At 46.0% G+C, this 24,792-nt stretch overlaps 2 protein-coding genes across 2 annotated transcripts in view; both read left to right on the top strand.

Annotated features, from left to right (window-relative positions):
* The first annotated feature begins 7,281 nt into the window (after nucleotides 1-7,281).
* The window catches only part of LOC136633617 (sialic acid-binding Ig-like lectin 13), a 103,273-nt gene continuing 85,762 nt past the window's right edge, over nucleotides 7,282-24,792 (top strand). Inside the window, exon 1 of the mRNA XM_066609376.1 lies at nucleotides 7,282-7,389. The gene's annotated coding sequence lies outside the window, so the exon portion shown is untranslated. The remainder of the gene's footprint in view (nucleotides 7,390-24,792) is intronic.
* LOC136631365 (sialic acid-binding Ig-like lectin 13) overlaps nucleotides 12,205-24,792 on the top strand; it is a 34,365-nt gene continuing 21,777 nt past the window's right edge. Inside the window, exons 1-2 of the mRNA XM_066605634.1 lie at nucleotides 12,205-12,247; nucleotides 22,894-23,265. Of these exons, the coding sequence (XP_066461731.1) occupies nucleotides 12,205-12,247; nucleotides 22,894-23,265 (415 nt within the window). The remainder of the gene's footprint in view (nucleotides 12,248-22,893; nucleotides 23,266-24,792) is intronic.

The following is a 24,792-nucleotide window of genomic DNA, read 5'->3' as shown; positions in this document are numbered from 1 at the left end:
GCGCAGTTCCGAGGGCCAGGTAGCAGGGGAGGCGCAGAGATCAGGCAGCATGTACAGCGCAGGCAGGGGAACATTCTCCAAGGCCTTTGCCAGTTTTATGGCTCCCCAGCAAGACTGTGTTACCGCTCCCCAGTCACGGCTGAGTCGGCGGGAGCACTGTAAAAGGATGGTGAGGGAGTACGTAGCCGATCGCACGACCGTCCTCCGTGACGCGTCTGCCCCCTACAACTACTGGGTGTCGAAGCTGGACACGTGGCCTGAACTCGCGCTGTATGCCCTGGAGGTGCTTGCTTGCCCTGCGGCTAGCGTCTTGTCAGAGAGTGTGTTTAGTGTGGCTGGGGGAATCATCACGGATAAGCGTACCCACCTGTCAACCGACAGTGCCGACAGGCTTACACTCATCAAGATGAACAAAGCCTGGATTTCCCCAGACTTCTCTTCTGCACCAGCGGACAGCAGCGATACCTAAGCAATACGTAGGCTGCACCCGCGGATGGAAGCATCGTTCTCTCTCACCATCCAAAACGGGGACATTTCTGCTTCATCAATCTGTGTATAATATTCCTCCTCCTCCTCCTCCTGCTCCTCCTCCTGAAACCTCACGTAATCACGCCGAACGGGCAATTTTTCTTAGGGCCACAAGGCTCACTCATATAATTTTTCTAAACAATTTTTATACGTTTCAATGCTCTTAAAAGCATTGAAAGTTTAACTTGAACCAATTTTTCGTTAAACTGGGCTGCCTCCAGGCGTAGTTACCACTTTAGCCACATTAACCAAAGCGATTAATAGGTTTCACCTGCCCTCTTGGTTGGGCATGGGCAATTTTTCTGAGGTACATTAGTACTGTTGGTACACCAATTTTTGTGGGCCCTCGCCTACAGTGTAATCCAATTAATTTTTAGCCCACCTGCATTACAGCTGACGTTACATCAGCTGTGTTGGGCACTGCAATGGGATATTTATGTACCGCCGGTGGGTTCCAGGGAGCCACCCATGCCGTGGGTCCACACGGAGTTGTAACTACATGTGTCCACTTCTACAGAGCCCCAGTCTGACTGGGGCATGCAGTGTGGGCCGAAGCCCACCTGCATTAAGCACGACATTACTACCTCAGCTGTGTTGGGCACTGCAATGGGATATTTCTATGTACCGCTGGTGGCTTCCTGGCACCCACCCATGCTGTGGGTCCACAGGGAATTATAAATGCATCTGTTTCCACTTGTAAAGAACCCCAGTCTGACTGGGGCATGCAGTGTGGGCCGAAGCCCACCTGCATTAAGCACGACATTACTACCTCAGCTGTGTTGGGCAATGCAATGGGATATTTTTGTGTATCGCCGGTGGGTTCCAGGGAGCCACCCATGCTGTCGGTCGACAGGGACTTCACAATAGGGAGTTGTACCTGCCTGTGTCTATGAATTAAAAAGCCCGGTCTGACTGGGGCATGCAGAGACACCTTGACAGAATGAATAGTGTGTGGCACATAGGTTCCCCATTGCTATGCCCACGTGTGCAGCTCCTGATGGCGGTGGCACAGGATTCTATTTCTCATTGCTTCTGTACAGCATTGTGGGCTATCGCCCCGCCCCTTTTAAAGAGGGTCGCTGCCTAGCCGTGCCAACCTCTGCAGTGTGTGCCTGCGGTTCCTCCTCATGGCAGACGCACTTCTAAATAGACATGAGGGTGGTGTGGCATTAGGGCAGCTGAAGCCTGCGCAGGGACACTTTGGTGTGCGCTGTGGGGGGGGGGGGGGCGGTTGGGCAGCATGTAACCCAGGAGAAGTGGCAGTGGAGTGTCATGCAGGCAGTGATTGTGCTTTGTTGGAGGTAGTGTGGTGCTTAGCTAAGGTATGCCATGCTAATGAGGGCTTTTCAGAAGTAAAAGTTTTTTTTGGGGGGGCGGCCCCACTCTTGCCGCTATTGTGGCTTAATAGTGGGACCTGTGAACTTGAGATGCAGCCCAACATGTAGCCCCTCGCCTGCCCTATCCGTTGCTGTGTCGTTGCCATCACTTTCTTGAATTGCCCAGATTTTCACACAAGGAAACCTTAGCGAGCATCAGCGAAATACAAAAATGCTCGGGTCGCTCATTGACTTCAATGGGGTTCGTTACTCGAAACGAACCCTCGAGCATTGCGAAAAGTTCGTCCAGAGTAACGAGCACCCGAGCATTTTGGTGCTCGCTCATCTCTAGTTGAGACCCATTAGCTTTTCCTATTTATGACATAATCAATGCTCCTGCCAAATTTCAAGTTTCTATGACACCGGAAAGTGAGAAAATTGCATTCCGTCCGTAAAATTTGGATGCTAATTCTTTTGTGCATGGAATTGAATAATCGAGTTGGGACCCACTAGCTTTTCCTATTTATGACGTAATCAATGCTCGTGCCAAATTTCGAGTTTCTATGACACCGGGAAGTGAGAGAATTAGATTCCATACGTAAAATTTGGACGCTAATTCTTTTGCGCATAGAATTGAATAATCGAGTTGGGACCCATTAACTTTTCCTATGTATTACATATTCAATGCCCGTGCCAAATTTTAAGTTTCTATGACATTGGGAAGTGAGAGATTTAGATTATGTACGTTAAATTTCGACGCTAATTCTTTTGCGCATAGAATTGAATAATGGAGTTGGGACCCAATTACTTTTCCTATTTTGGAGATAATCTATGCTATTGCCAAAATTCATGTTTTTACGACATCGGGAAGTGGGAGAACTTTTGGCGAGTCAGTCAGTCAGTCAGTCAGTGAGTCAGTCAGTCAGTGAGTCAGTGAGGGCTTTCGTCTTTATATATATAGATGATCTCCTTTATGGTTATCTCTGTATAATCATTTATATTGAATAAGTTGGATTCACAAATATATGCCTGTTTGTATAAATGCATTGATAATTCTTTGGAAGAGACTCTTGTTAATCTAAGGCTCTATCCTAAGTGGAGGCACTGACTAGAGAAAACTCACTATTATGCTGATTCTTCCAATTAGCCAAGGTGCCAGGTCTCTGTGTACCACACAGGTTAGTGCCAGGGCCTGTTGGGAAGGGTCAATATACAGTATATATTCCCCCCTATACAGGATTACATTTGGAGGCACTGCTGAGATACAAGTAGGTTTACTGTAATATGAAGAGACAGTATGGCTCAGAGGGGCATCTTCCCCTAGCACATATGGGGGATTCTGCATTTCCTGATTCCATGAAAGCAGAACCCCTGTTAGCTGGTTACACTCCCAGTATGACCGGCGATGGAAGTTTGACTAGCAAGAGCGTAATGTGTACCTTAACCGAGTTGACTCAAATGTTGGCTCAGGGTCTGCAGGCCACACATAAGAAGCTAAAGATATTCTTTGGCACGATACCAGTGCCACAAAGAGAAGAGAGCTTTGAGATATGGAAACAGCACACATTTCAATGTTTGAAGGAGTGGTCCTGCAGTGAAGAGGGTAAGAGACGCCATATTAGTGAGAGCCTGCGGATCCCTGCTGCATAATTAATTCACTTGTACTGAGATACTCATGAAGGAACAAGTGCAAAAGACTATATACAAGTATTGTCTGACCATTTTCAACGATCCTGAATAAATGGTTGTTGATTATAGAATAACTCATCAGAAAGAAGGGAAGAATGTCTCTGTTTTCATTAACCAATTACAGCTTCTCCTATCACGTCTCATGTATCATTCAACTATACCCAATTCAGCTTTGGATACAATGAGGAGCAGTCAGTTAGTGAGAGGATTACTGCCTCATCAACCTCTTGCTCCAGTTTTCAAAATTCTGTTGGCTCACAAAGTCCTTCCCCCTTCATGAACTAATGCGTTGGGATCTCACAGCCTGCACACTCAGGCTCTTACTACAAGGGCTGCTTTAGCATAATCGTTATGGCCTACGTGAGTGCAAACTATGAATTCCTGATGGTAGAAGTCAGCAAGAATAGGCAAGTAGCGGATTGCAGTGTATTAGACCACACCAAATCCATGGAGATGTTACAAGCAAACAGGCTGCAACTGCTAAGCAATACAAAATTTGAATTTTGTGTTCATTGGAGAGGAGTCCTTTCCACCACAGGCACATCTACTAACACCTTTTCTCCAAAGACTATTGGACACTGAAAAGAAAATATATAATTATCGGCTGTCAAGAGCAAGACCTATGGGGGAGAATGCTTTTAGCATTATGGCCAACCAATTCTGCATATTTCAAACCACAATTAATTTGCTTCCAGAAACCATAGGCAAGGTAGTGCTGGCCTGTTGTGTCTTGCACAACTACTCGAGAATTTGTGATACACTGTCCTACTCCCCATCTTCAATGCTCAATAGCGAAAACATAGAGAGCATTAAAATGGGGAGTGGTGATCTGAAGCACCAGGGATCTTACCTCTCCAGCACCTTCATGTTCACTGTGCTTGTGATGATGCCATTTGCTGTCGTGAGTGCTACAGCACATATTTGAACAGTGATATGTAGCAAGTTGGTGTAACCTGAGTATCTTCGTTACATATTATATGACTTCTACACATATATAATTATATACTGCACATATATAGTTACACCACATGGTACCCGCTCCTCTCCTCTGGTATCAGACATCTCCGATAGGACCAATCGCAAGCAGCAATGCACTGATAAACAGCAGATATGAGGAATCACAACTGCAGTCAGTGGTAGGGAGGACTGCACACCAGGGAGTCTGCAGTGTTGAATTGGCTGCAGGCTGCCTCAGGTAATGACCCTCCCCCTCCCTGAGTGTCACGCAGAGCTGGCCCATGGTGGTGAAGCAACATATAGTGGTGGCCCATGAGCCTCCATTCTCTAAGGAGTTGGGTGACTATTGCGACTCCTGTGACCCCTAGTGGTACACCAGTGTTTACACCCCCTATAGTTTCAATACTATATATCACACATGTTACATGGATGTTATTAAATAATTGATATATGCATGTGAAGTTTTATTATAAAACCTTTAAACAGCAATTACCATATTTTTCGGACTATAAGGCACACCCAGGATTAGACAAAAGAAAATAGACTAAAAATATTTCATGCTAATTAAAACTTCCCTGGTGGGCTAAAAAAGTGGAAGGGTAAAAACTGAAAAATGCATGGGGTTCAACTGATCTTGAAAATGAATGACCTGCACCCCCTACTTCACAGTGCAGTATCCCTTTTCTTAGCTCTGTAATGTAGTTGCCAGGTCCGGCAGCTTTGGGGGTCTTTGTGCCCGCACTACTAGTCCTAGTACCTAGGCTGTGGGGGTGCAGCGCAGGGGAGACCCGGTTTTTGGGACCTCTCCTGGCCGCCGTGATCCAGTACGCCGGGCTCCGGGTGCGCACTCCCGTGTGCAGGAGGCGTGCGCCTAGTTAGTTGCTGGGATGCGGCGGGTGCAATCCCGCACGGCCTTTCCCGGTGCCATGACTCGTGGGCATGCTTGCCTATCTTTAGCAGGAGCCGGGGGCTTTCTTCCAGCATCCAGGTTTTGGCTTCTGCTGCTGTCAAGCTTCCTGCCACAATCAGCTGCTGGGGCAGGAGTTCTGACAGGATTTAAACTTCTCAGTTCCTGTGAGTATTTGCCAGTGTATGTTTTGGCCTCCAGCTACACCTGCGTTCCTTTGTATCGATCTCCTGCTTTGACTTACCTGCTCGGCACTTGACTTTGCCTTCACCTGACACCTTGTACCGTGTTCTCTCTCGTTGCTGACCCGGATTACCTGATCTGCCTTTGTGTTTGTTTGTTTCTTGTATTTGTCTGTTAGTCTGACTCTGCCCGCATCCCTAGGGAGTCTAGGGATTGTCGCCCAGTTGTCACCCTAGGGCCTAGCCTAGGGGGACAAGTAGGTACCGACAGGGGTTGCAGAAAGTTTTCAGGAACTCCCAGTTACCTGCAGCCCAGTTCCCTGACAGTAGTTGAGAATGGTCGGCTGGTTGGACATCTGCAGCTGTGGCTCCATTCACCTTAATGGCGCAGACAGATAGCCATGCCCTATTTTTGTCAGTCCCATTGAAATGAATAGTGCGTTGCGATCCATTGACTTCAATAGGAATGATGGAAATGGCCGAGCACTATTAGTTATCTTATCATCATTAGCTATATCTCTACTTAAAGGAGATGTCTCGAGGAAGCAGTGAATTTTTTTTTTTGCCCAGTCCCCCTAATTAAACATACATTACTAATTACCCCTGTAAATTACTTTCCTAGCTGGTTTCTACTTACCGTTCCAGCGTTTCAGCAACTTATAAAACTTTTTCCCAAGATGGCCACCAGCTCTTTTCGCATCGCTTGCTGTAGCCCGACGTGCGCGCTCCCGAGACGCTACCAGCTGTGTCTCCATGGCAACCAGACGCCCCGGAGCCGCCGACCGGACCCCTGGAGTGAACACGGCCGACCTGTCACCCACCGCCAGGCAGAAGGTAACCGGCGCAGCCCCCCCGGCCCAGCGACAGCCCCCCCCCCCCCCGGCCCAGCGCTAGTTCCCCCATCACAGCGGCAGCCCCCCCGGCCCAGCGACAGCCCCCCCCGGCCCAGCGCTAGTTCTCCCGGCGCAGCGACAGCCCCCCCCCCGGCGCAGCGACAGCCCCCCCCCCCGGTCCAGCGCTAGTTCCCCCGGCGCAGCGACAGCCCCCCCCATCGCAGCGGCAGCCCCCCCATCACAGCGGCAGCCCCCCCCGGCGCAGCCCGGCGCAGCGGCAGCCCCCCCGGCCCATCACTTACCAGGACAGCTGGACGGCGGGACAGCTGGGCGGCTTCTCCGGACAGCTCGGCAGCTCTGCACCTTCCTCTAACAGAGGAAGGTACAGAATGGCCGCTCCAGCGCGCTCCCGAGCAGTGACAGCTCGTCTGCGCATGCGCAGAAGAGCTGTAGCGGGGAGCACACTGAAGCGGCTCGTGCTGAATGGAGAAGACCGGACTGCGCAAGCGCGTCTAAAAAAGCAAGCTGCCGGCGAATTTAGACGGAACCATGGAGACGAGGACGCTAGCAACGGAGCAGGTAAGTGGAATAACTTCTGTATGGCTCATATTTAATGCACGATGTATATTACAAAGTGCATTAATATGGCCATACGGAAGTGTATAACCCCACTTTGTTTCGCGAGACCACCCCTTTAAGCAGAATATGGGGAATACTACAATGCAAATATAATATCTTATGCTTCATAAAACAAATGCAGACAAGATTACATGTAAAAAAGTGAAGGAAGAGCGGCCGGAGGAAATTACAAAACAGAGGAATGTTAAGCAATGAGTGCAAGCAAGAGCTTTCTCGTAAGCAACATGAGAGGAAGAGAGGAAGCTTGGTAAGAACTTTGTCAGTGGAAGGTAACACAGGACAGAGGGGTCAGTCAGAGGTGCCGTGTGTTATATTACCGTTATCTTACACATTACCAGGTGAGTGCTCCAGTCTACACTAAGTCATGCGATAATATAGTTTAACAGGATTTCATCTTTGATAAAGAGACAGTTTCTTTTTGGCTCAAAAATTGGCAAATAGGGGAGCAAATTAAAGACAGAATTGTACAGCTGGCATACATTTTAAGGAACCTGTAATGTCTGTCTAGTTTACTCCTCTAGTGGTTGCAGAGGTATATGTGTGTAACAAATCTGTACAAAGAGAAAGCGAGTAGCATATAGTTACATTAGTTTTTGTTTCAATGGTATTTATTAAAGTTTTCAATTGCAAAATAGAATGCAAGCAGTTAAGCAATCAACTTTCATGGAAGAAAATATGCAATCATATCACCTCAGATAGCACAGAATAAAAGATTTACATTAATTAAAGGATATGATTTGAGTCCATAAACTGAAAACTATATTAAAAAGAAAGGGCATGAAAACAGAATAAATAGGTGCTAAGTAAAAGGGAATTCATTCAGTCAGTGCTCCAAGTCTTTACCATCTTGCTATGGTGGTTAATGGGTGTTTCCTGCATGAGGATTTATAATAAATCAAGTATATAATAGGAGCTAGACCATCATATTCCCCATAAATTATAAAGGTTTTGCCCGCAAGCATTTTCTCATAAACATAAGTCTGATTAACCAAAGCTATTGTTTCTTTTAGATTAGCGACATTAATACTTTTCCAGTGTAGCAATAGAACCAAATCGGATAAAGCTAACATCTTACATCCAAAAATCCGAAATTTCTGTGGGATTGCATGTGAGCCAATGTTCAAAAGTGCAGAAAATGGATTTTCTGAACCATACATGCCACTAAAGAAGACAGCGTCTGGAACACGGAGTTCCAGTATTGTTGAAGTAAAGGGCAATCACACAATATATGCAATAGTGTTCCCCTACCGATGCAATTCTTCCAGCAATCGGTCATGCAGTTGGGGTATATATTGTCCAGACTGACTGGTGTAGACTACCAATGTAGCGTTATGTTTGTTAATGTCTACAACTGTGAGATACACTCAAGTGCTTTGTGTGTCAGATAAAGGCTTGTTTCCATTCTTTGTCCCTGAATACTTGGTTTAACTCCCTCTCCTCTTCCCTTAGTGGATTTTTAAAAGGTTACATGATCATGAAGTAAGGTATATATAGGTTTTATCCCTTTGGTGCCTCTGGAAAACACTTTAAATATATCTGGGTTACCTTGAGGCAGTGAAGGTTTGTGAGCATTTAATCCCTTAGTGACCCAGACTGTTTGTGCCTTAATGACGAGGCCAACTATTGAAAATCTGACATGTCTCACTTTAACATAGAATAACTCTGTAAAGGTTTTGCATATCCAAGTAATTCTGAAATTTTTTTTATGCCACTGCATTTAGGTGACAAACATAGACCGATAGACTTTGTGCATATTTATTAGAAGTGCGAAAATTTGGAAAATTCAGAAAAAAATGTTATTATCTCACATTTTCAATGGCAATTTGTCAAATATGTGCAAACATACTTTACAAATTTTTAATGAGATATATATTTCCATCTATTTACTTTATTCTGGAAGCACACTTGAAAAACTTGTTTTTTTTGCAAATAAGGAGGTGTACAAATTTAACATTTTGAATTAATCTAAGCAAAGCCGAAGGAAAAAATTATGATTTTCATTTTTTTGGGGCAATTGTGTAATTTAAAAAAAAAAATTGTACGGCACACATATGAATGAAAAGCTTTCAGAGCACAACTGAATAAATTTCAGGCCCCAATGCTCAGTTGTAGAGCCATCCAGTAAGATTGAAGAGCAGCAGAAAGACCCAAAATTAAAAAAAAAAAAAGATTGGTGTAGAAAATACAAAGTGTTAGCCAGTAGAGTAAAGTGTGATTGTTTTCAGTAAGAGAAACCTAGTTATCTTGTAAATAGGATACCTTTTAATAGATAACAAAATACATGATGTTATAGCAGGCATTCGGGTTCTATCGACCCTTTGTCAGGCTAATGAATGAAACTAGTTTGGATGGCACACAAATATAACATAAATTCAGAAATTTTTTGAAGAATGTTGCCATCCTATAGGTGGTGCTGCAGAGGTAGTATTTCCATCTTCTATGTGCAGTCTATTTCCATCTCCTCTTAGGTGCATTAGAGATAAGAGACATAAAACTGTCACATACCTCAGCTCAGTGGACTTATTGAGTATTTCTCTCTCTGCTCAGATTGTCTTGTGTTATTCTAAGTCTCAAATTTCTGTGTGTGAATATTTATTTAGATCAAGAGGGGTGTCCCTCCTCCCCTCTTCATCTGTATGTTATATTTGTGTGCCATCCAAACTAGTTTCATTCATTAGCCTGGCGAAGGGTCCATTAAAAGGTATCATATATACAAGATTACTTGGTTTCTCTTACTGAGAACAATCACACAAAAATAGAAAGCAAACAGTAAAACATTCTCTACGCTCATAAGGGTTGGTAGAAAAGATATTAATATTCACTAGGGATGAGCGAGTATACTCGGTAAAGCACTACTCGTCCGAGTAATGTGCTTTATCCGAGTATCTCTCTGCTCGTCCTGAAAGATTCGGGTGCCGCTGCGGCTGACAGGTGAGTCGCAGCGGGGAGCAGGGGAGAGCGGGCGGGAGAGAGGGAGAGAAAGATCTCCCCTCCGTTCCTCCCCGCTCTCCCCTGCAGCTCCCCGCTCCGCAGCGGCACCCGAATCTTTCAGGACGAGCAGAGAGATACTCGGATAAAGCACATTACTCGGACGAGTAGTGCTTTACCGAGTATGCTCGCTCATCCTTAATATTCACGTCACTTAAATGAAGAAGATGGGGTAAGAGACCAAATAAAGAATACTGGCATTCAACCAGTTATCTTGTTCCGTTACTGGATTAAAGAATTTAATTATCGATTGTCTGATAAAAAAGGATGGTGGGGTGGATTTAATCTCATACCCCCTCCTCTTCCTGTAAGTGACACAAATATTCATTTCTTTTCTTCCAACCTTTATGAGTGCAGAGAATTTTTTATCGTTTGCTTTCTCTCTTGTGCCAAATGGGCCCATAAGTGTACATGGTATGTAACAAGAAAAGTAGAGAACAAAAAATTGAGAGATGTAACATTAACAACAAACAGTTCTTCAGACCAGTGAGTGAGGGAAGAAGTGTCAACAGCTCTTCTATAGCTGCACAGTTTGTTTGGGGTATAAGTTCTCAGGTATTTCGGGGGTTATAATGTTCCATAGTTAAACACCAGCAGGGCAAGCTTATCAATTAACATTGAATTTGCATACGAGGTTTCACAGTGCACCATTCTCCTGTCAGCTGTTGAGGATGTTGAGTAGGACCTTTGGTTGGTAAAAAGTCATAAAAGGTTTAACCAGTCTTTCAAAGATTTGACGACGGAGCTGGTGTTGTTGGTAATCAGGAGACTAGAAATCCCCACTTGTATGGAATTTTATTGTTCCACAGTGTCGTAGAAACAGGAAGTAATTGTTGCCTTTCTGCTAGAGTATCTGCAGGTAGATTGGTGTACAAAGATAATGATTGATATGGCGCAGGTAATGGGTTTATTTTCTTTGCAGCCATCAGCTATTCCTCTTTGAAAGAAATGGACTCGGGCCAGGACATCTCTTTGTAAATTGTCTACCAGATGTTTGGGGAAAGAAAGTCTATGTGCTCTGCAAATTACAATGTATTGCCATGAACACTCTGGCAGCAATGTTTTCATAATGTTTCGTAGCTATTGCATCAGTTCAGCGGCGGTCACACTTTCTAGAATCCTTCGACATTTTACATTGCTGCGGCGTGACCTGTCTTCCAGATCCGCCACTTTGGCTTTGAGTCTATCTAGTTTCGATTCTACAATGTAATGTGCATCAATAAGGTAATTGTGCAATACTGCAAACTCTGTAAAGAAAAATATCTGTTTTCTGCCCCGGTAATAGGAGAGTTAATGGGTTGGATTAGCTGAGTAAACTTAGATTGCAGAGATAGTTGCAAAGTGACAGTAGCGTCAGATAATGGGGTATCGTCAAAAGTGTCTGCCATTGGCAAAGGTGAAGTGTTAGTAGGTGATTGATCACTCACCCAAGTACTGTATCACCCCTCTGTAGAGTTGATGCCGTCTTTATTTTGCTGGGCTAGCAAAAGCAGAAGAGGCCACTAATGCCATGTGGTTGTGCAGATGATAATGTTGTTGTTGTGGACTGCTCTCCGAATCACAGGGGTGCGGGAGTGATTTGAACAGCGTGGCCTACATACAAATCTTTGCTTTTCAAAGGTATAGGGCTGTTTCCCAACTGTTACTCAGCAGAATCCATCTGAAGATCGGTCTGTAGGCTCCAATACAGGAGAGCTGCCCCTGAAGCTTCCACAGCTCCATCTTGGTCTCGTTTCGGTGATCAGGAGAAGTAAAAATTAATAAGCTTCTCCGGCTTCGCAGGCGTCTGATTCCTCTTCCACGGCATCCTGGATATCTTAGCAGCAAGTGAGGCCCGAGGAACCTTATATTTTATCTCTGGAAAGTCACTTTTGGGCCCACTTGGATCTGGAGCTTTGCACTGAGCAGCCATTCACTCCAGCGGCAAAACCACATCCCCTAGTTACAATAGTTTTATATTAATCATGGTAAAATAAAATGTAATCATCGTAATAGTGACATAAAATATTCTGCTTTTTATTTGACTTCTATGTTACTCTTAAAGGACTCTCAACAGGACAGACTTAAAGTAAGACCTAATGTGCACTAAAGCATCTTCAATCTATACATGATCTTAAATAAAGATTCGTCTCTGTATCAAGATGAGGCACATAAAGCACAGCAGCATGCGTGCCGGTCTTGTAATTATGCTCCCTCTTTTCTGGAAAGGTAAGTACAACATTTGGCTATCTTGGTAATATTAATCTGGTCTGTTTTGCAACTTTAATATTAATGAAGGCATTGGATATCATTGTCCCACCTCAGGAAGGTGACATCTCTGGTGCTGTCTTGTAGAGTCTCACCTGGAAGAGCCTCTTTGCTATGTATCAAACAATGAATTCCTTTATAGTAAGGACAAATGGACACAGCTGTATTATAGACCTCTGTTATATGTATAATATGAGCTCCCTGCCAAAAAGCACCTGGGCCATATAGGTATGATTTGGGTTGACTACATACCATGACTATAAATTGCCCTAAACTGTCAAATGTGACTTGTCTGTTATCAAATAGGTGATATCATAGAAATACATATTTTACCCGAAACATAGAAGGGAGGGTCTCCGTAGTAAAGATCAAATTGATGCCCTAGTATGGGGATTGCCTTTATCCCCAAAGACAGAAGGGCCTGGTGTTTCCATGGACCAATTTCCTTTCTCCTTACTTGATAACTATGAGATTCCTGTGGAGAGAAAAGTCCTGCATGGGAGCTCCTCTGCCAATAGCAGATTGTATGATACTAATCACGGCCATACCCCCTCTTCCAGTTCTTAATAGCAGCCTCGTGGTCTTCTTCTATAGTATATTTACCCTTATCTATATATTGTATTTGTAGACTATAAGAAGTGCCTGACTATAAGATGCTTCCCATGTTAAAACAATGAAAAAATAAATAAATAAAAGTATTTCATACTAATTAAAAAATCTACCTGGTGATCTAAGGAACTCTGGGGGTTACAATTACTAACAATGGTGGTCTAGGGTTGTGTCTCCTTCTTGAGTATTAGGTGTGAAGGTTAATAGTTAAATGTCTGTTTCTGTTTGCTCAGTGAGTTGTATATCTAAAATCATTCCTCTCTGCAAATTCACTCATTTTTTTGAAAACACACCAGTCCTGACGTCCTACCCCCCGAACATCCCATCTCCACTCTGTTTACCCTTGTTTGCTTCTGGACACAAACTCTAGTAGTTCTTCAATCTGGTTGAGCATGCTCAGGTCGTCCTGCCTTCCCTTCTATGTAATTGCTCTGCCCCTATCTTTAGCACACAGGGTGAGTATGGGCAGAGTAGACACTGTATCTCTGCTTTCTCTCCCCTGCATTCAGTAAGCTCAGCTCCTCCACATCTGACAAAAGGTTACAAGCACTGGCGTACCACTAGGGTTGCATTTGCACCCAGGCCCCTTAGCGAACGGGGGCCGCCCGGCCCACTGCAATTTGCAGTCTCTCTCCCACTGCCCGTGCTCCAGCTGTGGGTGGCAATGAAGGAGAGGAGGGCCATTACCAAGGAGCCGGCAGACAATTACAGTCTGCAGACCCCCTGGGCATGAGCTGCTGCGTTCTACAGAAAGACTGCAGTTGTGATTCGTAACAACTGCAGTCTGTCAGTGCACTGCTGGCTGTTTGATATTGTCGGGAAGCGGAGCAGGAGAGCACAGGAGGAGCAGTACATGTGGTGGTAAGTACTGTACATACTCAACTATGCATGTACTGTACATACTCAACTAATTATAATATAGCAATGGGTGAATGCACCTCTCAACTCGAAGAAAAAAATGGAGGACTTTGTCATTGCTCATAATACTCTCGTGAACGCTCACAATGAAACGGAGGATAACATCGTTGTGATTAACTTGAATCTGCCAGATCTGGAGGACAGATCAAAGAAGGATAACATCCGTTTCAGAAATATTCCAGAAACTATTAGTGACTCACAACTAGTGGAGTTTCTCACTGACCTATATCCAGTGGATTTAGCTGTTCGCAGATCTCTCTCCTGCCACAATCGCCAGGGGAAGAGAATTCGCAAGGTTTACAAAGGCTTTAAGAGAACAACTTCCATCCCTAAACCAGGAATGGTCTACATTTCCACAAAAGCACCCTTCCAAGACCCCTACATAAACATAGAACTGCCTCCTAGCTGCTCCAGTTAGAAGCACCAACTTCCCAAGCTCTTCGAATATTCTGAAAGCTGCCTTAAATCCCTGTATGCCTTGGCCTACTTTCCCCATCCCTGGATGTGGAGACACTTTCCCACTTCTCTCTCATGCTGTCCATCCCACCCTTCCCCATTACAGATGCTTACAAGTGTTTCTCTTACAGCACCCATTTTGGTTCACATATAACCAGGACTTTTGTTAATGTTTTGCTTGATTTTATATTCATATTTTGTTTTGTGTCATGGTCAAGATACTTATATCAATACTTAGCTACAGACTTATCATTGGATCATAGTCACCCCTGATTTACCCCCCTGTTGGCTTCTTCTCATAGTTACACATTGCCTTCCTTGGAGCGGCTTCTGGGGGCAGGGGCTGTGTGGGTGGCCCCTGCAAGTGCAGCGCAAAATGCCACATTATATACCATGGTCATAAAAATTTCTTCAATTAACGTAAAAGGTCTCAATAGACTTTCTAAACAGTCTATCCTCTGGAAAGAAGCCATAAATCCGAATTGTGATATTCTTTGTGGCCAAGAAATTCACCTAAACAAAATAGTCTCTATCAGACTTCAAAACAAAAATTTCCCACATTTTGTATTCTTATGCTACAAAAAAAAAGGGGGGGGGGGGATTGTTAATAGCTATCAAACAGACAGTGGTGTTTCAATCCCTAAATATGGTCGCAAATGAGGAAGGGAAATTTATTATACTAACATGCCTGATCAACAATACCTTATACACTATCCTTTAGATTTATTCCCCGAATACCAAACAAGCCGCTTTTGTATGGGAAGTTCTAGATGGTCTTTCAAGTGTTAAGCAAGGGGCACTGATAGTTAGGGAAGAGTTCAATGCTGTCCCTAACAACTCCCTTGACAATAGTGGCCCACACCCTTCTAGTGATGCTCGGGACATACATGACCTCATATTCCAAAATGATCTATACGATTTTTGGAGAATATACCATGCCAGTGAGATAGATTATACTTTCTTCTCACACCCGCTTAGAGTATACTCCTGCATACTTCTTAATAGACAAATGGATATTACAAAGGTCCCACTAGTCTAAGATAGGCCTTATAATCTGGTCCAACCATGACCCTGTTTCCTGGGCTATCAGTGAGGTGTTTAACCTAGCCCCATCATCACGTTGGAGGCTTAATAACTCCCTTCTTAATGACTTGGACTTCTGGAATAAAACTTGAAACCATTTAGAGAAATATTTCTCCCTAAATGATAATGGCAACACTTCAATCTTATTTATTTGGTGCACTCATAAAGCTGTGATAAGGGTCATTTTCTTTAAAAAAAAAGCAGCATACGAGAAGAAAAAAGACAAAGAAATAGATGACCTCGTGTTACATATTAAACAGGGGCTTAAACAAGCAGAATTTCTCTGATAAAATTTTGATGGACCTGAAAAAGAATCTTGATTTTGTTTATAAAACCTCATGCAAAATAAGTATGAATTTCAATTTCGCAGATCCAAGCTCATAAATAGAGATGAGCGAGCACCAAAATGCTCGGGTGCTCGTTGCTCGAGTCGAGCTTTCCGCGATGCTCGAGAGTTCGTTTCGAGTAACGATCCCCATTGAAGTCAATGGGCGACTCGAGCATTTTTGTATATGACCCATGCTCCACTAAGGTTTTTTATTTGTGAAAATCAGGAAAGCCTACGAAAGTGATGGAAACGACATATTCATTCCAATCCTTTGCCACCTCCATCAGGAGCTGCAAACGTGGGCATAAAGGGGAGTCCGCTGCCAGCCCAGCACTTCTACACATCTCCACAATGCAGCAATACTCGGTGTGGGAAGTATGTGAGCGGGCCCTGGGTCAGCCTCTGTCCCAGCAAACACCTTGTGTGGCCCAAGGTGCTGCGAGTGACATAGCAATGGGGACTCCATGTTTCCACACACTACTCATTCTGTTTGGGTGTCGGAAACCTCATCGACAACGCAAGGGGTAAACCATCTGCACTCTGCACCCTACCCAAGTCTGTCAGTGTTTTGGGGACAGACAGGTACAACTCCGCTATGGCAAGTCTGTGTGCACCCGCAGCATGGGTGGCTAGCAGGAACACACAGACGGTACATAAAGAAATCCCATTGCAGTGCCCCGGATAGCTGAGGTTATGTGAGAGGAAATACATGTTGGCTGCAGCCCACACACCATGCCCTAGACATTCTGTTTTTTTTTAAAAAGTGCCAGGCAGGTACAACTCCGCTATGGCAAGTCAGCGTGCACCAACAGCATGGGTGGCTAGCCGGACCACACAGACGGTACAGAAAGAAATCCCATTCCAGTGCCCCGGATAGCTGAGGTTACGTGAGAGGAAATACATGTTGGCTGCGGCCCAAACGCCATGCCGTAGTCAGTCTGGGGTTTTTTTCGGGCCAGATAGGTAGAACACTGCGATGGGAAGACTTAGTGCACCCATAGTATACACAGACCCCTGTAATATTCCTGTAGCAAAGGTATAAGCTGACCCCAGTAACAGTTATGTTGCAGAAGTCTAGGGAGACCCCAGTAACATTTCTGTAGTAACAGTATAGAGAGACCCCAGTAACATTTCATTAGGAGAAGTATAGGCAGACCCCAGCAACATTTCTGTTGTAACAGTATAGACAGAGCCGAGTAACATTTCTGTAGTAACAGTATAGGCAGACCCCAGTAACATTTCTGAAGCAGCAGTATGGGCAGACCCCTGTAACATTTATGTAGCAGCAGTATTGGCAGACCCCTGTAACATTTCAGTAGCAGCATTATAAGCAGACTCTTGAAACATTTATGTAGCAGAATCATGGGCAGACCCCTATAACATTTTTGTAGCAGCAGTATAGGCAGACCCCAGTACCATTTCTGTAGAAGTAAAGGCAGACCCCAGTAACATGTCTGTCACCGCAGTATAAGCAGACCCCTGTAACATTTCTGTAGCAGAAGCATAGGCAAACCCCTGTACCATTGTTGTAGCAGAAGTATACGTAGACCTCTGTAACATTTACGTGACAGAAGTATAGGCAGGCCCCAGTAACATTCTTGTAGCAGAAGTATAGGCAGACTCCTGTAACATTTAGGTGGCAGCAGTATAGGCAGACCCCTGTAACATTTATGTGGCAGAAGTATAGGGAGACCCTAGTAACAGTTATGTAGCAGCAGTATAGGCAGCCCCCAGTATCATTTCTGTAGCAGCAGTATAGGCAGACCCCTGTAACATTTATGTGGCAGAAGTATAGGCAGACCCCAGTAACAGTTATGTAGCAGCAGTATACGCAGACCCCTGTATCATTTCAGTAGTAACACTATAGACAGATCCTAGTAACATTTCTGTAGCAGAAGTATAGACAAACCCCTGTAACACTCAAGTGGCAGCAGTATAGGCAGACCCCAGTAACATGTAAGTGGCAGCAGTATAGGCAGACCCCTGTAACTTTCTCGTTGCAGAAGTATAGGCAGGCAGGCAGACCCCATAAAAATTTCGGTAGCAATAGTATAGGCCAACCTCTGAAATATTGGGGTACCATGAGCGTAGGCGAAGGCCGGAAAAATTAGTTGGATAAGAGTGTAGGCGTGGGCCCGAAAAATAAGTGTACCAAGAGTACAAGTGTACCTCTGAAAAATTTATCAACCCAGAGGGCAGGTGAAACCCATAAATATTTTTTGAAAGATACAGCTCCCTGTTGCTTAATTTATAACAGAGCCTGTAGGCAGCCCTGTTGAAAAAATTGGTTCCTTTTTAAAGTATCAATACTTTTGAAACGTTGAAAAATTGTCAAAACATTGGTAGATGTAGATGAGCCTTTTGCGCCGCAGAAAAATTGGCCGTTCAGCGCGATGACATGTTGTTTCTGGAGGAGGAGTAGCAGGAGGACGACTAATGTCAGAGACAGATTGACAAAGATAAATGCCCCGTTTTCCTGGTGATAGAGAGGAGTGCTTTTATCTGCGGTTGCAGCAAAAAGAATCTTTAGACTCCGTTGCTCTCCGCCGGTGGAGAAGAGAAGTCTGGGGAAATCCAGGCTTTGTTCATCTTTATGAGTATAAGCATGTCGGCACTGGCAGTTGACAGGCGGGTACGCTTGTCTGTAATGATTCCCCCAGCTGCACTAAACACCCTCTCTGACAAGACGCTAGCGGCAGGGCAAGCCAGCACCTCCAGGGCATACAGCGCAAGTTCGTGCCACGTGTCCAGCTTTGACACCCAAAAGTTGTACGGAGCTGAGGCATCACAGAGAACGGTGGTACGATCAGCTACGTACTCCCTCACCATCTTTTTACAGTGCTCCCTCCGACTCAGCCTTGACTGGGGAGTGGTGACACCGTCTTGCCGGGGAGCCATAAAGCTGGCAAGGCCTTGGAGAGTGTTCCCCTGCCTGCGCTGAACATGCTGCCTGATCTCCGCGCCTCTCCTGCTACTTGGCCCTCGGAACTGCCCCTTCTGCCGCTAGCGCTTCCAGATGCGAAGTTTACCATCAGTTTGTCCACCTGGGCCCTGTGGTATTGCATCACTCTCAAATCCCTTTCCTCTTCGGGAATGAGAGTGGAAAGGTTCTCCTTATACCGTGGGTTGAGCAGTGTGTACACCCAGTAATCCATAGTGGCCAGAATGCATCTAATGCGAGGGTCACGAGAAAGGCATCCTAACATGAAGTCAGCCATGTGTGCGAGGGTACCTGTACGCAACACATCGCTGTCCTCAGTAGGAAGATCACTTTCAGGATCCTCCTCCTCCGCAGGCCATACACGCTGAGCAGATGACAGGCAAGCAGCATGGGTACCCTCTGCAGTGGGCCCAGCTGTCTCTTCCCCCTCCCCTCCCTCCTCCTCCTCCTCCTTCGAAACATGCTGAGATATAGACATGAGGGTGCTCTGACTATCCAGCGACATACTGTCTTCCCCCGTCTCCTGTTCTGACCACAAAGTGTCAGCCTTTATGCTTTGCAGGGAACTTCTTAACAGGCATAGCAGAGGAATGGTGACGCTAATGATTGCAGCATCGCCACTCACCAGCTGGGCAGACTCCTCAAAGTTTCCAAGGACCTGGCAGATATCTGCCATCCATGTCCACTCCTCTGTAAAGAATTGAGGAAGCTGACTCCCACTGCGCCGCCCATGTTGGAGTTGGTATTCCACTATAGCTCGTAGAGTTCCACTGTGTGGGCACGTCGCACAGCAGTCGGTGCACTGGCAGATTAAACCGATGTTGCAGGGTCCGCAGGGTGGCAGCGTCCGTGTTGGACTTGCGGAAATGTGCGCTGACCCGGCGCACCTTGCCGAGGAGGTCTGACAAGTATGGGTAGTTTTTCAGAAACCTCTGAACCACCAAATTAAAGACATGGGCCAGGCATGGCACGTGCGTGAGGTTGCCGAGCTGCAGAGCCGCCACCAGGTTATGGCCGTTGTCACACACGACCATGCCCGGTTGGAGGCTCAGCGGCGAAAGCCAACGGTCGGTCTGCTCTGTCAGACCTTGCAACAGTTCGTGGGCCATGTGCCTCTTCTCTCCTAAACTGATTAGTTTCAGCACGGCCTGCTGACGCTTGCCCACCGCTGTGCTGCTGCGCCACACCGACTGCTGGCAACGTGCTGCTGACACATCTTAATTGCGAGGTAGAGGTTGCGTAGGAGGAGGAGTGGGAAAGTTTAGTGGAGGTGGCATACACTGCCGCAGATACCAGCACCGAGCTGGGGCCCGCCATTCTGGGTGTGGGTAGGACGTGAGCGATCCCAGGCTCTTACTCTGTCCCAGCCTCCACTAAATTCACCCAATGTGCCGTCAGGGAGATATAGTGGCCCTGCCAGCCTGTGCTTGTCCACGCGTCCGTTGTTAAGTGCACCTTCCCAGTAACAACATTGGTGAGGGCGCGCACAATGTTGCGGGAGACGTGGTCGTGCAGGGCTGGGATGGCACACCATGAAAAATAGTGATGACTGGGGACCGAGTAGCGCGGGGCCGCCGCCGCCATCATGCTTTTGAAAGCCTCCGTTTCCACAAGCCTGTACGGCAGCATCTCCAGGCTGATCAATTTGGCAATGTGCACGTTTAAAGCTTGAGCGTGTGGGTGCGTGGCGGCGTATTTGCGCTTTCGCTCCAACGCTTGTGCTAGCGACAGCTGGACGCTGCGCTGAGAGACATTGCTGGATGGGATTGAGGACAGCGGAGGTGAGGGTGTGGGTGCAGGGCGGGAGATGCTCGTGCTTGTGTCCTGAGAGGGGGGTTGGATCTCAGTAGCAGGTTGGGGCACAGGGGGAGAAGCAGTGGTGCAGCCCGGAGGCGGTGAACGGCCTTCGTCCCACCTTGTGGGGTGCTTGGCCATCATATGCCTGCGCATGCTGGTGGTGGTGAGGCTGGTAGTGGTGGCTCCCCGGCTGATCTTGGCGCGACAAAGGTTGCACACCACTGTCCGTCGGTCGTCTGCGCTCTCAGTGAAAAACTGCCACACCTTTGAGCACCTTGGCCTCTGCACGGAGGCTCGGCGCGAGGGGGTGCTTTGGGAAACAGTTAAGGGATTATTCTCTCTGGCCCTGCCTCTACCCCTGGCCACTCACTGCCTCTTCCAACCTGTCCTGCGGCTGCAATTGCCTCCCCCTCTGAAGACCTGTCCTCAGTAGGCTTATCAAACCAGGTGGGGTCAGTCACCTCATCGTCCAGCGGCACTTCCTCCGAATCCTCTGTGCGCTCCTCCCTCAGACTGACTGCCCTTACTACTGCCTCACTGATAGACAACTGTGTCTCATCATCATCATCAGCCTCGTCACCCACTGAAAGCTCTTGAGACAGTTGCCGGAAGTCCCCAGCCTCATCACTCGGACCCCGGGAACTTTCCAAAGGTTGGGCATCGATCACGACAAACTCCTCCGGTGGGAGAGGAACCATTTTTTGCCAATGAGGGCAGGGGCCCGAGAACAGTTCCTGGGAGTCTGCCTGCTCATCTGAATGTGTCATTTTCTTGGAGTGAGGAGGCTGGAAGGAAGGAGGAGCAGCAGCGAGAGGACTCAGAGTTGCAGCAGTGGATGGCGTTGAAGACAAGTTGCTGGAGACATTGCTATATCGTGCATGTGACTTTCCCTCTAAGCGGGGGCTGTCGCCGTCCGCTGTGCGTGCAGTTGACGGCAGACACACAGCGATGTAAACAATTTTGGAATTATTGGCGTGCAGTTGGAAGGAAGCAGCGCTTATGATACACCAACTGCACCCAGGACAAAAAATATAACGGAAGCCTGCAAGCAGGCCTAGCTGTGCAATATGCAATAGTGATGCACCTAAACTGACAGCAGGCACTCAGTGAAATGCAGAGGGTCACAGCTAGCCGTAAGATTTTTTTTTTTTTTAATTTTTGGGAAATGCAATGCAGGCTATATATCGTGCATGTGACTTTCCCTCTAACCGGGGGCTGTCGCCGTCCGCTGTGCGTGCAGTTGACGGCAGACACACAGCGGTGTAAAAATTTTTGGAATTGTTGGCGTGCAGTTGGAGGAAAACAGCGCTTATGTTACGCAAAGTGCAGCCAGAAAAAAATTATGCACAAACCTACAAGCAGGCCTAGCTGTGCAATATGCAATAGTGAGGTACTACATCTCCCTCCAGCCATGGAGTTAAATGCACACGGTCACAGCTAGCCCTAAGAAGGACCGTTGGGGTTCTTGTAGACAGGATTCCCCATTACCCACTGTCCCTGCCTGACCAATACTGTCCCTATACTATGTAGTACAGGCTGCAGCCTGAGAACGCTATAGCTGTAATGGGGCTGCACGCCTGATATACGTGGAAAAAAAATGTGCAAAACTGCTCCCAGCAGCCACAACAGTAATGCACATGGTCAGATGTGGCCATAAGAAGGACCGTTGGGGTTCTTGAAGACGCTAACAGCCTTACACTCTCCCTATTGCAGGAACAGCACCTTCCCTAATCTCTGCCAGCGTGTGTCTGAGGCGAGCAGCGGGTGGGGCTGCCTTATATACTCGGCGGTCACTTGATCTCTCCAGCCACTCACTGCAGGGGGGTGGGATAGGGCTGGAACGTCACAGGAGGAAGTTGTAATGCCTTCCCTGCGTTTCTATTGACCAGAAAATGGCGCAAAACTTTCAGGGAAGGAAATGGAATTGACTCGAGCATTGCGTGGTGCTCGTCTCGAGTAACGAGCATCTCGAGTACCCTAATACTCGAACGAGCATCAAGCTCGGACGAGTACGCTTGCTCATCTCTAATATCTATGTTTATACGCGATGTCATTTCCTATTCACAAATCTTTCTGAATACTATGATATTGTAATGTAAATTCATGACTACAAAAAACTTTAATAAAAATCTAATGTGGAAAAAAATATATAGCTAAAATCAATGTCAAAGTTCAGTTATCATTTACTCTGTTACACACTAGCTAATCCAGAAATGCTGACCAAAGGGAATTGTCATTTTAGCAATAATCCTTATAACCTTTACTTGCCAGATGCTGCTGACTTCGGACCATAAGATGTAGGCCCATTTTAGCACTAATGATATATACAATACTTTGTGTGATTAAGTTAAGATTTGTTGAATTCTGAAATAAATATTGAAGGATTAAGAAAAACAACTGTCAATATCTTTTTGGATGACTTGATAAATGTAAAATACTTACTATGTGAAAATGACATATTTTCTCCTTCTACAGGTATCACATGTCAGTTCTCATATGGCTTTTCTATTAACGTGCCTCGTAGTGTCAGTGTACAGGAGGGTCTCTGTGTCACGATTCCATGTAAATTTACTGCTGCTTATAGAAATAAATTCAGCGATTCCTTTGGATACTGGAGGCTGGATCCACCCAATTCAAATTATATTGTAGCAACTAATGATCAGTCCAGTGATGTGAGAAAAACAAACTTCATTCTGACGGGAAATCCAGATACTGGAGACTGCAGCCTGACAATAACCGATGCCAGGGAAGAAGATGCCGGGATTTATTTCTTTAGATTCAAAGAAAACGAGAAAAATGGTGTGAAATATAGTTTTAATAACGCAAAAACCACTATTACTGTAATTGGTAAGTGTAAGTGACGACAGGGATCCTGCAGTAACAATAAGATGTAATTCATTTGGATCTTTATGTACTACAATGTTATAATTAGTTGTAGCAAATCAAGTGACATTAGATTTTTGGAAATTCCTATATTTAATGGTAAAATAAGTTATTGATAAGAAAATGCATATTTGCTGAATGCTGCAGTTTTTCCATTGAACTATAAAATGACACAAATATCCCACAAAGTTGATTAATATGTGTTAGGCATATTTACACAACAAAATTTGCATATTCTCTGTGTATTACTTTTTTGTTTTTACACTGGTGTTTACGTGCATAAAAAGAAATGCATGAATGCTCCTATTAATTTCAATGGGCAATCGATTTTAATATGGTCTATTTTATTGTGCATTTCACAACAAAATAGGACTAGAGATGAGCGAGCATACTCGTCCGAGCTTGATACTCGTTCGAGTATTAGGGTGTTCGAGATGCTCGTTACTCGTAACGAGTACCACGCGATGTTCGAGTTACTTTCACTTTCATCCCTGAGAAATTTGCGCACTTTTCTGGCCAATAGAAAGACAGGGAAGGCATTACAACTTCCCCCTGCAACGTTCAAGCCCTATAGCACCCCCCTGCAGTGAGTGGCTGGCGAGATTAGGTGTCACCCGAGTATTAAAATCTGCCAGCCCGCGGCTCGCCACAGATGTGTTCTGACATAGAGGAGGGAAAGTGTTGTTGGTGTCGGAGCTGCTATAGGGAGAGTGTTAGGAGTGATTGTAGGCTTCAAGAACCCCAACGGTCCTTCTTCCTTTCTATATGCGCTCAATGGGGCCGGCGGCAGCAGCGCCGACCCCATTGAGAACATATAGAAGACAAATCATTCTTCTCTGCCACAGCTGTAACAGCTGTGGCAGAGAAGAACGATGTTTGCCCATTGAATTCAATGGAGCCGGCAATACAGCCGACTCCATTGAAAGCAATGGGCTGCCGGCGTGCGCGGGATGAATTGTCGGGAAGGGCTTAAATATATAACCCCTTCCCTGCAATTCATCCAGAAAAGTGTTAAACTAAAAAATATATATATACTGACCTGCTCCCGGCAGCCAGAGTTCCACGCGGCCGTCCTGCAGTGGGTGTGAAGGGGTGTGAGTCAGACCTGCCCCCTGATTGGCTCAGCGCTGAGCCAATCAGAGGCAGGTCTCACTCACACCCATTCAGTGCGTGTGAAGGGGGTGTGAGTCAGACCTGCCCCCTGATTGGCTCAGCGCTGAGCCAATCAGGGTGCAGGTCTGACTCACACTCCCTTCACACCCACTGCAGGACGGCCGCGCGGAACTCCGGCTGCTGGGAGCAGGTCAGTATATATATATTTTTTAGTTTAACACTTTTCTGGATGAATTGCTGGGAAGGGCTTATATATTTAAGCCCTTCCCGACAATTCATCCCACACTCGCCTGCAGCGCATTGCTTTCAATGGAGCGGGCTGTATTGCCGGCTCCATGGAATGCAATGCGCTGGACAGCTCCGCCCGATTTTCGGGCA

The sequence above is a fragment of the Eleutherodactylus coqui genome, chromosome 6 (genome assembly GCF_035609145.1).
Source record: "Eleutherodactylus coqui strain aEleCoq1 chromosome 6, aEleCoq1.hap1, whole genome shotgun sequence".
NCBI classification, from domain to species: Eukaryota; Metazoa; Chordata; class Amphibia; order Anura; family Eleutherodactylidae; genus Eleutherodactylus; species Eleutherodactylus coqui.
The sequence above is the reverse complement of the archived record's forward strand: the minus strand, read 5'-3'. Positions and strand labels throughout refer to the sequence as shown.